The sequence below is a fragment of the Zootoca vivipara genome, chromosome 8 (assembly GCF_963506605.1).
Source record: "Zootoca vivipara chromosome 8, rZooViv1.1, whole genome shotgun sequence".
NCBI classification, from domain to species: Eukaryota; Metazoa; Chordata; class Lepidosauria; order Squamata; family Lacertidae; genus Zootoca; species Zootoca vivipara.
The window spans coordinates 75,869,336-75,882,882 of NC_083283.1; the positions used below are offsets into that span (position 1 = coordinate 75,869,336).

The 13,547-nt window shown below is 41.5% G+C and overlaps 1 protein-coding gene across 6 annotated transcripts in view; it reads right to left on the reverse strand.

The window, feature by feature from the left end:
• Positions 1-578: 578 nt before the first annotated feature.
• The window catches only part of TRIO (trio Rho guanine nucleotide exchange factor), a 254,175-nt gene continuing 241,206 nt past the window's right edge, over positions 579-13,547 (reverse strand). For all 6 annotated transcript variants that reach the window (XM_060278041.1, XM_060278045.1, XM_060278044.1 and 3 more), the window contains exons 51-57: positions 11,343-11,370; positions 9,594-9,756; positions 9,311-9,432; positions 9,141-9,219; positions 8,385-8,585; positions 5,558-5,696; positions 579-4,047 (exon numbers count right to left, since the gene is read on the reverse strand). In XM_060278041.1, coding sequence (XP_060134024.1) covers positions 3,505-4,047; positions 5,558-5,696; positions 8,385-8,585; positions 9,141-9,219; positions 9,311-9,432; positions 9,594-9,756; positions 11,343-11,370 — 1,275 coding nt within the window. In that variant the 3' untranslated portion in view covers positions 579-3,504. The remainder of the gene's footprint in view (positions 4,048-5,557; positions 5,697-8,384; positions 8,586-9,140; positions 9,220-9,310; positions 9,433-9,593; positions 9,757-11,342; positions 11,371-13,547) is intronic.

Consider the following 13,547-nt stretch of genomic DNA (forward strand, 5'->3'; position numbering starts at 1 on the left):
CCTAGGGGCTGTGGGGCCTTTGCCCTCTCCCCAATTTGAGGGGCAGGGCCCCCACAAAGTTGATTCAGATTGTGTGTGTGTGTGCACACTACATCATGTGATTGATTATGCGGGGTGGGGCTTACCTGGGCCCCCACAATATTTTGTTCCAAGTTGGCACCAAATTGCAAAGTTGTGAGGTGAGCCTCAGTTGGGAATTCATGTTACTGCAGTTTGAACTGCAGAATACAATTAAGCTACAAAACAGATCAAGACACTTTTTAAAAAAAACAAAAAACCAACAGCAGCAAATAGACTGTGCGCACACAGTTACAACTGCATCTAACTGTATTTCCTCTGTTCTCTTAATAAACTGAGAATACTTTGCAGCAACCACACTAACACTGTGCACACAGGCTGTGTGCTGGGGCCCCAATGATCTCCCTTTGCAAAAGCAGGCAAATGAACCAGGAAAGGGATAGCTTAGCATTATGTCTGAACTCAGAATAATGGTTTGCTTCTCCCTAACAAGCCAGGATTTGTAAGTCACAGGGTGGATAAAAATCAATGATTTTTTTAAAAAATGGATTTTTAAAAAAATTTAAATTGGCTTTTTAAAATTAAATGCTTTTGGAGGAAAAATCTTTCTAAAGATAGTTTTCTACTTAAGTTACATTATAGCAGAAAGGAAATAAGGATTTGTTTTAAGTTTTTCATGTGTGCTAAAGCTCAGTCTGTTTTTTTAATTAAAAAAATAGTTTAACCACATCAGTTAACAAACATGCATACATATGCTATGATGTTATTGTTTTATTTAGTTAAATAAATTGTTTAAATTGTTATTTAGGAAATGATTACTTTTTTCCTTCCAATAAAGTACAGCAGAAAAGTTGTTCAAATATAAACAGTTAACTTATTAAACCTCACAATAATTTCATAATTACCTGTCTATGTATTTCTAATAGTATAACCAAATCAGTAATTTTGGATATAACAGTAAAACTACTCTGAAAATTTATTATTCCAAAAATGAAACCTTCATCTGGTTGTAAATATTAAGATTATACCAGCAATAATGAGTCTTTCTGTAAAAAAAAAAATTTTTTTTGTAAATAAAAAAATCAATTCTTACTGACTTGGGATTTAAATCAATTTGATTTAAATCAAATCCACCCTGATAAGTCAATTATGAAATTTGCATTTAAGGCTTGCTAACAATCCTATCTTGGAGGAAGACACAAAACATGACCCTGGGTTTAGACATAAATGTTAAGATATCCAGTTTCCTGGTCTTGCAAAGCAATGGTACACATCAGGCTATGTGTACCAAAAAGCTGTTTGTGCACAGTGTTTATTAAGCCAAAGGCTTATCGTTCTGTGCAAACATCATTTGTAATGGGGATCCTGCCTTTATCAGGCACACACCTATGAAAGTCAGAAAGAAGCTACCTTCCTTTTTTTTAACACTGAACATGTTTCGAATACTTGTAATGAAAACTGCTACAGCACTCAATCTACTAGAGGCTCCTAGTTAAAATAATAATAATAATAATAATAATCAGGCGCATCTGTTAAATATGTTTAATTTTTTAAAATAACTGATGGCAAAATAAAATATTTACATAACATCATACTGTGTAAACACGCAATGTTGCTGTACAAAGAAATATACATGCAAAATAAAGCAAAAATCCAACTAAAACAAGGAATGAAATAATAATAATTCACAAGCAAAAAAAAAAGTTATGGTTGGTATGAATACATATCCATCCAGTTTTGATTTTAATTTTTCGTTTTAAAAAGTTTCTGTACAACTTTACAAAAAAGAGAAATAAATAGATTACAATGGAAGTTGCAATTATTAAAATTAAAACCAAAGCCAGATTATGGCTTAAGACTGACTGCTATGTCTATTTTGTAAGGGATGCAGGCTAGGTTTGTTTCAATAGGCATAAATCACAAAGAGAAACATGGATGGCAGAACATCCATGCCAGCTCACTGATGCACAGAAAACCATCAATGACTTAATATTTCACATATTGCCTATGTCTTGGAATTCATTAAAAAAAAGCAGACAGTTATTTTACGTCAGGTTCCGGTCCTATTTATGACAGTATTTTCTTCAAAGAGGAAAAAAAACCCACACACCATTCACTCAGTTATTGTACAGAAAGCAATAGACAAACCTGAAAATTCTAAAAAGTAGAGATCGATTATGGGGGTGAAATAACACTTTGGCATCTCGAACAAACAAAACAAACCGTCTTTTTTAAAAATGTCGCCTTGTTTTCCTTATCCAGTTTGCATTTCAGGAAATGAAAATAATTTTACAATCCTTTTAAAACCAGCAAGACTTCTGAACTAGGTCCTAAGCTAAGGCTCAACTTAATGACACAGTGATAAAACCCCAACCCAGCCCCCACAACCCAGCCCTGGAAATCCCAAACACAAAAGCCATAAAGTTCGCCATACTATGAATGTGCTTTTTCTATATATTTATTACAGTTACAACAGGGGTCCTCATAAATAGTTGCATAAAATGTTAAAGCCACAACATTGCACATGATATGAAATTAAAAAAAAACAAAAACCCAAAACAAAACAAAAATCCCAAAGTGAGTGCATTTACAGTATTTTATTCCTGCTGTATACTGCTTGACGATAAGAGGTTGGCCTAAGGACGCCAAACCCACGAGTTCTTTTCTGATAGGTCAAGCCAAGGCTGACCTGAACTGAAGATCCACACAGTGGTTTACCACCATTTAGGGGGAAGTTATAGGGAGAGGAGAAGAGGGGGGAAATTAAAAGAGACACAGGTTTCTGAAGGCAGGTAACAGTCTATTTACAAGTAAGGCCTACATTTTATCAGAGCAAAATGGTTCATTCTATCTGTATGCAAAAATCTTGAGGTTGGATGCACTTAAAAGCAGAGTCTGATCTCAGTGCACTGCTATGCCAAGATACACACAGGCGAGGCAACTGGAAAGCTCTATGTCCAAGTCCAAAAAAATAAAATAAAATCAGATGGGTCAAAATGGACACCATCTAGACGGGCAGCCATTTTGTTCAGTCGTCTGTGTCTGTACCTTGTCTCTCAATACCAGTGCTTTGAACAGGCATATTTTCCCCTCTGTCTAAAATCTTGAAAATGCTAGTTAAGATCGGTTGCAAAATTTCAGTTCTCGTCAGACGTTTTTTAAAAAAGGATTTTTTAAATATTTTTTTTTTTGCAGAACCCTGAATTAAAATACTGTAGTGAGTGTAAAGTTCTTCATTGCCTTTTGCAGAGTACAATGTCGCAGTCCTCCACCCCAACATAAGTTTTGCAGTGCTAGTCCCAAGTACAACCGTGCTTAGATTTACTTGGAATGCATTTCCACACGATGAATACGCTAGCAGCTGATTGGCTTCTGTTTTATATTTTCCTTCACCCCAAATTCAAGTCAACAGCTGATTGGCAGGAGAGCTTCACCCGCAGTTTAGCCGGCAGGTGAAAGAGAATGAGAGAACACATCAAAGATAGGTCAAACTTTTGGCAAGAGCCTGCTCTGTAAGAAGTTTTTAATGCTACGAATGGGTCGAACATCATTCTGGTGTTTTCGCCGCTCAATGAATGAAGTCAGTCTGGCTATGTCAATGCTGTCAGCACTTTTGGCACTGCCCGGCTGCAGCCATTGCTCCTGGAGAGCCAGTGCAGCCGAAGGACGCTTGGCTGGGTCATCCTGCAATAGGAAACAGACAAAATCTTTGGCCTTCTGGCTTACTCCTTCAAAGTAGTCGTCTGGGAAGCTAAAGTCTAGGCGGCAAATGTTCAGGCAGGTTTCCTCTACGCTTTCGTCCAGGAAAGGAGACACGCCGCTAAGGAGAACGTATGTGAGCACTCCGAGGCTCCACACATCTGAGGTCAGGGAGACGGGATTTCCAAGGATAATTTCGGGAGCTGCAAACTCTGGGTTCCCAAGTAACTGGTGGATGTGGTACGTGGTGTTGAGCTGGACTGCATCGCCAAAGTCAGCCAGTCGGATCGTTGCTTTGGCCAAGCTCTTGTCCACCAGAATGTTTTCAGGCTGGAAGAGATGAAGAAGGGGAAGTTTGTCACTGTTACGCCAAGCAAGTGCCACATATTTAAACAACCTAACTTGTACTTCCAAGCCTTAGAGGAGTCGGCACAATTTCTAAACGTTCGACAGATTCCGAAATGAAACGCCCAGCAAAACGAGAGGAACGTATCTCAGCATGCTGACTTACACTACCCATTTAACATATGAGAGGCAAACTGAAAATGTGATGCGGGAAATATTTGAATGCAACTCACAGCATCTTTTTATTTTGCTAAAAGCAGCTGCTGGGAAGAGCAGCTGTGGAGGATGACCAGAACTGCAAACCAGGTGGTTCTGTAGCCCCTCAATGCTACAGAATAATCAAAACTGCTCCTATTGAAGCTGCTGTTAGCCACCTAGGAGAAAACACAAAGGAATAATATGGGAGCCTTTATGTTTCCTCCTCTGTGGCTAACAGCAGTTGCTGCTCTCTTTTGCAAGGGTAGGTTGCCCCTGATGTTAAGAATTCTGCGAACCAAATATTGTGAAGTATAGATGTGAAAGTCACAATAATTTCTCCTACTTTAAGCATCAAGGTACGGCATGTAGAAAGAAAGCCAAATCCACTTTTTAAAAAAATAATAGAAAAACACCCACCAACACTTAGCAGTTTGCTTCTTTCCAAACAAAGCACGAGTAGAGCAGACATGACTGAGTAGCGTGCTGCTTGTTCACGGCAAGCATATACCGTGGCTTACAGGGATGTGTGCACAGGTGTCAAGGGCACTTTCCAGCCAATGGAAGGCACACAACAGATAGTTAAAACTTTATGGTCAAAGATAACTTAGTCACTTCTACAGCTCTGGATAGCTACCTGCAGCAACCTAGTATCCGGGCAACTATTCCCAGGTCTGCAACCTATGGAGCAGTTGCAGCAATAGGGGACCACTCTGCCTCCACCACTTTTAAGTACCTCCCCGACAGGCTTTGCACACACAGCCAGAGACTACACCTGCATGGAAGGTTTTGCCTCTGCTCTTCTGGCTTCATTTCTCTCCTGGTTCTGGGAGAGAGTGGTGCAGGAGAGGGTGGGGGAGCACCCAGCCCTTCCCTTGTCTGACCTGCGCCTTCCTCTTTCTCCTCTGATTCTTCCATCCTCCGATTCTTGCCTCCTGGCTGGTACGGGTCCCCACAACTCACCGCTCCCCTCTCCCGAGTCGGACTCCAGCTCCCCTGCTCCTGACGCCCATTCATTAGCGTCCTGTCAGTCCCCGACATCAGGCTCAGTGTGGGCTTTGACCACAACTGTACATTGCTCCTTGAGTTGGCTTCCTATTCACACAAGGCTCTCACAGCAATCAGAGCCTTTGTGCAGTAAGGACTGGGCTAATAATACGTTCCCTGGATGCACCTTGTTTCCACACACGAGACTGGACCACCAGCTAGTCAGTCAGAAATGTGTGGGTGCTCTGAAGTATATCCTGGCATTGACTGTACTTTGGGGGGGAGGGGGAGAAAAACCTGTTACCCAGTTCACCTTTAGGTCCAAGTGCACTATTCTGCAATTGTGAAGATACTGTACAGCATCCAGAATCTCCCCCAGATACAGCTTGATCTTTCCTTCCGTGAGGTTTCCCCATTGCACGATGTAGTCCAGAAGGCGGCCCTGGTTAGCACTATGAAAGCATAAGTGTCACGTTAATAATAATAATCTGTCCACATTTGGGTGGGGGGAAAGCGAATGATTTAACTCTGCTGCATGGTAGAGCTAGTCCTAACTATTATTGAGGTGTGTATGTGTAGAAATAAATTAACTTTTTTTTTAACCCACACACATCTCACCATGAAGTGAGAAATCTCCATTATTGCTTTGTGATTACTTGTTCTTAGGATTAACTTGAAGTAGAAATGTAGCATGATTTAAACTCAGGTGTGTATTTATGAAGACGTACTCACAAAATAAGTGTAAGATTCCAATTATGTAACATTTTCCTATCTTCAACATTTAACATCTACAAAGCAAGAGCCTAACATATTGGCCACGTTTGAATGCAGAGCTAAGCCATAGTTTGTTTAATTCATGGATTGTCTGAACATCCTAACACATTCTGCACAAATAACCATCTTTTGTTCTACGGCAACAAACCATAACTTGAAACCGTGGTTTGCTGTTAGCTTATCAGTTTCAACTTGCTTTAAATGTGGGTTTGTCATTATGTCTGAACCAAGGATCCAGGCGTAATCCTAGTTTGTTTGGCATCCTGACTGAGTGGCTTGCCAAGCAACCAGATGTGTGGGGCAAGAGAGGCTAGAGGGATGTTTCTTTGATGTATACCCTGCATCTTCCTCCAAAGGAGCCCAGGGCCGCAAAGGTATCCATACTAATGCTATTAAAACATCTTTAAAAATGGTTTAAAACCACCTTCCCAAAAAACTCCTGAAAAGCGATAATCGGCTCTGAAACTATTAATTTCAGGGTTGCCAGGGACAGAACTTTTAGCTAACAAATACCCTAGTAAACAGGAATGTTTACATTTACCTAAACAGGAATGTGTCCCCCCCCCCCTCCTAAAAGTTAATAGCGAGGAATAACTCACAACATGCACGCATTCAGTTTTATGCGCTTAACACCACCACCACACCCCCACACAAAAACATTTAAAAGGGGACGGGCTTCTGGGGAAAAAGACTTTGGCTGTTCCACCCACCATTCCACCCAATGTGTTTTGACTATAAGCGATTTTGGCATTAGGCACTATCCCTTGAATGCAACCCCTGTGTAAGTTGAGAGTCGTATGTATCACCAACTTCATGCAGGAGCAAAATATCTGCAGGTATTAGTAACAGGACTATTGCTTGGTGGGAGGCGGGGAAATGGTAAACCTATATTATTGTACTTTGTTTGTGGTGTTTTTATGTCAGCATCATTTGGGTAGGTTATCTTTTTGTTTGTTTATTATATTTCCTTGGTAGTGAAAGAGGTTGGGTGGGGTCCAAGGCATGGTTGGTTGTGTTTAGTTGGCTGCAGTGAGATCTGTTTGCGTGTGTTGGGGTGTGTGTGTCAGGTTAACCAGATTGTTTTGTATGCTGTTGGTGGGTTGTTTGTTGTTTTCTTGCTGGGCTGTGTATGTGATAAAAGGGGAGCCACACTGGGGTGAAGGCATCCTCTTCTATTTGTCCCTGTTGACAGTTGCAGTCTATTGGTTAGCTTTTCTAGTAAGGCTGTTTCCCATACGATTTGGCACCATTGGTCCATGTTCACTCCTGACTGGTCTCTCCAGTGCCTGGCTGCTGAGAGTAGATGGATTATAAGGTGTTTATCATGTGAGTGGTCATGATGCTCTTGAAAAATGTTCAGTGGGGCGAGTTCTAATACCTGTTTAGTTATTTTGCATATCTCTTGTAGGACTGCTGTCCAGAATGGTTGGATTTTGGGGCATTCCTACCACATGTGCAGGTATGTGCCTGTAAAGGTGCTGCCTCTCCATCATTTTGGTGATGTTCCTGGGCGTATCAATGCCAGTTTCTGTAGTGTTAAGTACCATCTGTATGTGAGTTTCAGTGTGAGTTCCCTTCTTTTGGCTGAGATAGAGGTTTAGACCACTTTCTAGTCCATTGGGTGGGGTTAATTTCATAGCCTAGGTCATGCTCCCATTGTTCTTTGATTGTGTCAAAGAACTGTCAGGAGAAGATTTACGATGGTGATTAAGGGCCTAGCGGCAGCTGCTTTTACTGCTGGGTTGTTTAAGAAGGTGTGTAATTGGTGGTATGTTAGCCCAGGGTATTTGGGTGTCTCCCAAGTTATGTCTTGTATTTCTTGTGTCAGTATGGGTTTGTTGTTTTTGTAAGTCTTTAAGTCGGTGTAGGCCTTTGGCCTTGCCATGTTTTTATCTGGAGGTTTTGTGCTGTGTGTTGGAATAGTGGGTGATGAGCTAGTGAGGTTAGCGGGGCTGGCGCTGGGAACAGTTTTCCTATTTTTTCCTTCTATGTGAACCTGTTTAGCATTACAGTCATACCTTGGTTTAAGTACGCTTCGGTTTGAGTACTTTCAGTTTAAGTACTCCACGGACCTGCCTGGAACGGATTAATCCACTTTCCATTACTTTCAATGGGAAAGTTCGCTTCAGGTTAAGTAGCTTCAGGTTAAGTACAGACTTCCGGAACCGATTGTGTACTTAAACCGAGGTGCCACTGTATAGGAATTTTCTTTAGATTTTATATTGTTTTGGTTGATTTATTGTCGTTTTAGTGCATTTTTCTTCAGCATTAATATTATTTTGACCACTCTGGGAAGAGTCTGGGCCAAAAAGTGGCATATAAAATAAACCACAACATAACATTAGGTAACATAAAAGGGCACACACATCTCTAACACCAAGATGTAACTGGTGGAACTCTCAAAGGTGTCCAGGAGGCCGACAAGCTGAGGGTGTTGGAGATTCTGCATAACTCCGAGTTCATGGGTGACTTGATCTCGTTTCATCAGTTTCTTATTTATGAACTTAGCGGCTACTTCTCGCTTGGTTCCCTTCTGATCACATCTCTTAATGACAGAAAACCTGCCCCTGCAAAACAAATGGTTAAATGAAAGCCAGCTCCACAAGGCAAGGAATACAAGAAAGAGAGATGTATTTATTTCCGCACCCCACACTTGCAAACATACATATTCAAAGCTGGTCTTGAACTATTAGAAAAACTTCCTCCCTTTGAAATGCAACCAGATTGTCCGATTTCTGAGGCACTTACAATACTAAATAATTTTTGATAACAATAATAATTTATATGAAGTATACTAAATCAGCCTGGGCCTGTTTGTCATGTTCTGGACAGTCAGGTGTGCAGGTTAAAAATACGATGCTCTTATGATAAATGTATCAGTATTTTCATGTGAGCCAGCTATAGCAGGGAAATACAAGAACAAAATTAAAACTCAGAGTTTAGGTCTTAATGTTTGCATTACTGAGTTTACTCTTGCCATGCAAACTCTTTACTAAGAAAGCACTTGATTTCTGCATTATCAGGGTCCTTGAATGTATCCTCGGACGGCTGAATGCACACCTTAACACAGAAGTCATTTCTCTCTAAAAAGATTTATGATTATATATGTAAGCTAATCATACCTGCCAAGCTCAGCCACTTCACTGTACAGGGAATCAAAGTTATCTTTCCAGGTTACTATGATCCCATCACTTCCAGGACCTGAAAAGTGGAAAAATAATCTACATTGAGCATTTAACATGCGAAATACATCACTATATTTATTCTGTGCCTCCTTGCCACAGAGACCCACCTAAAACTCGTAGACTGGCTGAAGATGAAACTGAACCCATATCGTTTGCAGCTACACAGGTATAAATACCATCATCTTCTGTGGTCACGCCAATGATTTTCAGAGATGCTTCTCCCAAATCACTGCAAAATATTGTAAATTTGTAAACATGTGAGATTTATAAACACCCAACTGGTATTTATAGTCACAATCATCTAGTCCCCTTCAAAATACTCTTTATGCTTTCTTGCCAACTATCCCCCTTTTTGACACAGTATGTAAAGCATGCAGAAGCCACGGGTACCTGTATGAGATGCTGTAATGACAGTCACTGCTCAGTGTGTTATGATCAGGACCTTTCCAAGTTACTGAAGCTTTGGGACGACCACAGACTTTGCATTTCAGAATGACAGTCTCTCCTATCTCACATGTTGTTTCACTTAATGGTATTATGAATTCTGGGGGAACTGGGAAGAGAAGGGAACAATTGGCATTAAATAATAATAATTTTATTTATACCCCGCCCTTCCCAGTCAAGACCCGGGCTCAGGGCGTCTAACAGCAAAAATATCAACGCAAGTACAAAAGAAACAATTCAATTAAAATGCAGATGAATACAATGTTAAAATTCAATTTTAAAATTAAAATCTACAAGTAATATAAAACCTTAGGGGAGGGTAACCCCGGGGTCAGACTGAGTCAGTCCAAAGGCCAAGCGGAACAGCTCTGTCTTGCAGGCCCTACGAAAAGATGACAAATCCCGCAGGGCCCTAGTCTCCTGAGACAGAGCGTTCCACCAGGTCGGGGCCAGTACTGAGACGGCCCTGGTCCTGGTCGAGGCCAGCCTAACCACCTTGTGACTCGGGATCTCCAGTATGTTATTATTTGTGGACCTTAATGGCCTCTGCGGGTCATACCGGGAGAGGCGGTCCTAAGCCGCATAAGGCTTTAAAGGTCAAAACCAGCACCTTAAACCTGATCCTGTACTCCACCGGGAGCCAGTGCAGCTTGTAAAGCACTGGATGAATGTGATCCCGCGGCTGGGACCCCGTAAGAAGTCTCGCCGCAGCATTCTGCACCCGCTGGAGTTTCTGGGTCAGTTTCAAGGGCAGCCCCGCGCAGAGCGAGTTACAATAATCAAGCCTAGAGGTGACCATCGCATGGATCACTGTGGCCAGATCAGGTTGAGAAAGGTAGGGGACCAACTGCTTAATGCGGCGGAGATGGAAAAATGCCACCTTGGCTGTGGTCGCAACCTGTGCGTTAATTCATACATCTTCTCTGTCACCTAAATACATGCAGTTTGCATGTTACCTCTGTGATATGGTAAGTGCTAGTAAAGTTTAAGTCTGGTAAAAATATAGGGCAGCATATGCCTTAAGGCCCATTAGGCTGTGTGTGACCTATATAGAGACTAGGAATGAACCCTTAGATCTTATGTTATTTGTTTCTATTTCTCTTTATCTGGTTCTATAGGCTGCCTCTTAACAGTTTTCTCTGTCTGGCTCTGACATGGAAATTTAAAGGGAGGAGAGGAGGAAGCGATGAAAAAGCTTGTCACGTGGGTTCTTGCCTAGTCAAGGGGGACGGACACAATTAGTGCACTGTATCTCACATTCTGCTAGGAAAACATGTTATTTCTCAAATGCAGCCAGCCACTCCTATTTTCCTGTGACAATGCAATGTTTCTCATGACTTACCAAGAGATTGGAGAAACTGTATCTCTGCTATTGCCTCTCTGATAAAATACACCACTACATTTAAACTGAAGAGACTTTAGTCAGATCAGGTGGCTCACCCATCACTGACTACTGATCAACACAAAGGCCCATTTCTGATCCCCACTGGTTTGGCCATTGTGGTATGTAGAAAATGGCTGAAGAGGGATTGCATCCACGGCTCCCCAAAGGTTTGCAGCCTCACAAAGCCTCACCCTCTGCTGGCTTAGCAGGCTCACCAGCCGCATTTTAAATGCATTTTAGACTTCCTCTGCCTTTGTAATGAAAAATGTGTTTTCACACTATTGGCAACAGTGAACTTAAACACAACTTACCATCATAAATGTAGTTGGGGTTGAGAAGCTGAAAAGGGAAGTTGAGAAATGTTAGAATTTTGAAAGTCTCCAGACATTTCTTAAGGACAATAAGGTTAAAAACTGAAGTCTTAACATCTGTCAGCTGTTGACATACAGGACTGTGTGCAGTTGTGCTCAATGACGTTGTAAGGTCAACAATCATCAGCATAGCCAGGTGTACTTAACATATCATGATCAACAATGTGACATTTTCTGTGCACTTGTACCAACAAAGCTTTTCCCACTACATTCCCTAAAATGGGACATTTAGAGACCAGCAGCGAGATTTTTATGCCAAAATGTTTCCTGAAAAGATAAAGCAGTACATTGCTGGCTGGTACCTTTCCCTCCCCTTACTGACAACGCCACCAAGAAAGAGCCCCTTTCCTGGGTCTCTGAAGACATGCCAGATTACAATGCCTTGCTCCTCTGCAGATCCAATCTCCAGGTACAATTCAGGCAGGATGAAAATCTTTTAACACTCCCTTTTCATGTAGCACAGGAATTGTGGAGTGCTCAGAATCCTGGTGGATCCATTGTGACAAAATATCATCTGTGACATCACCCAACCATGGTGCCAGTATGATGGCTCTATGATGTTACATGATGATATTATACAGAGAGAATTTTATTCACTACAAGTCTAGTCCAAAGTATTCTCACCTAAGATGGTTCAGAAATGCCCCCCAACTTAAAGTGAGTAACGATTCCATCTTTTGTTCTGTTAGAGCTGTATGGAAGTGATATTTATATAACAGTTTGTCTTGATAATATATATATGATATTGATACTGTAATATATTTGACTTGAGAACTGCCCTTTTTGCGGGTACTGAAAATGTTCCAAATGGGGTGTAGAAGTATGGATCTGGATTTATTGTAGGAAGTCATGGCAAAGGGATATATTTGATAATTAAAGCTTTGTAAACTTTTGGAGGCTTCTGTCATGCACCTGTGGTCTATTATGGATGTTGCATCAGATAAACAAAATTCTGCTGGAAAGAGACGATTTATCTCTTCTTACATAATTTAATATCCTAACTCATGGTAGTAAAATTACTGTCGATACACCGAGGAAGCGGTTGCTACTACTGCTTCTGAAAGGATGAATTAGGGCTCAGAAAAGATGTTTCTTTTAACTTCTGAACTGTGGAATAATGTTAAAGATGGTTTGGCCCAGGCATCCCCAAACTTCGGCCCTCCAGATGTTTTGGACTACAATTCCCATCTTCCCTGACCACTGGTCCTGCTAGCTAGGGATCATGGGAGTTGTAGGCCAAGACATCTGGAGGGCCGCAGTTCTGTCTTAAAACTGCTAACTGGTCAAGAGTATTTGCTTGTTCTCTGACCAAATGGTTGCTTCCTGTGAGCTGAACCTGTGTGTTCTGAAAGTTGACTCGTGCCCTCCAGAAAAAATGAAAGTGAGTAATCTCTGTAATATAACTCCCTGAACAAAGCTGACTGAGCTTTATCTGTACCATCTGCAGCCTCTTTGTGCATTTTGCTGTTCAATAAGGAAGGAAGGGGGTTGTTGTTAAAAGCGGGCAGCCATTCAGTGTGCAGAATGCACTAAACGAGCCCCATCGGTTGAAACCTTGTGCAAAGATGACTCTGGCTTACACAACGGGGCTTCTCCCTCCCTTGCCACTGTGCTCCTTGAAATTGGCTCAGGGACAGATGGGGGCAGGAGAAACCCCAGAACAGCACATGAGCAGGATGTGTGTGTGTGGGGGGGGGAATGTTTTGCCTGGCAAGCTGCTGAATCCAACCATAAGACAATGTAACCCTATCATTTTCCAACATGAGGTCCTTAGCAATGCACAAACGTAGCTACTACAAGGGGTCTACTATTCTTGTTCAGGCTGCAAAACTTGTATTGGTTGTTAACAGTTTTCTTAAAAGCTGTTGCCCCTAATCCTTTCCTGAGTCCAGCCATCTTTTTTCCCTCTCAACACAAAAAAATACACTGCTATAGTCAACCCAGGCTTTACCCTGAGAATATCTACACCAGAGAGTTCCTTCTCCTGACCCCAGTTCCAATCTTAAGCCTTCACTCCTACTACCTATCCCCACATGAAGTTTCCAACCACGGCTCTAGTTGCATGTTAACAACAGATTTTGAAATACAGAAGGCGCAACCCACCATATTTCTGCAAAAATCCTGCTAGCTGCTATTTTCCTCCCT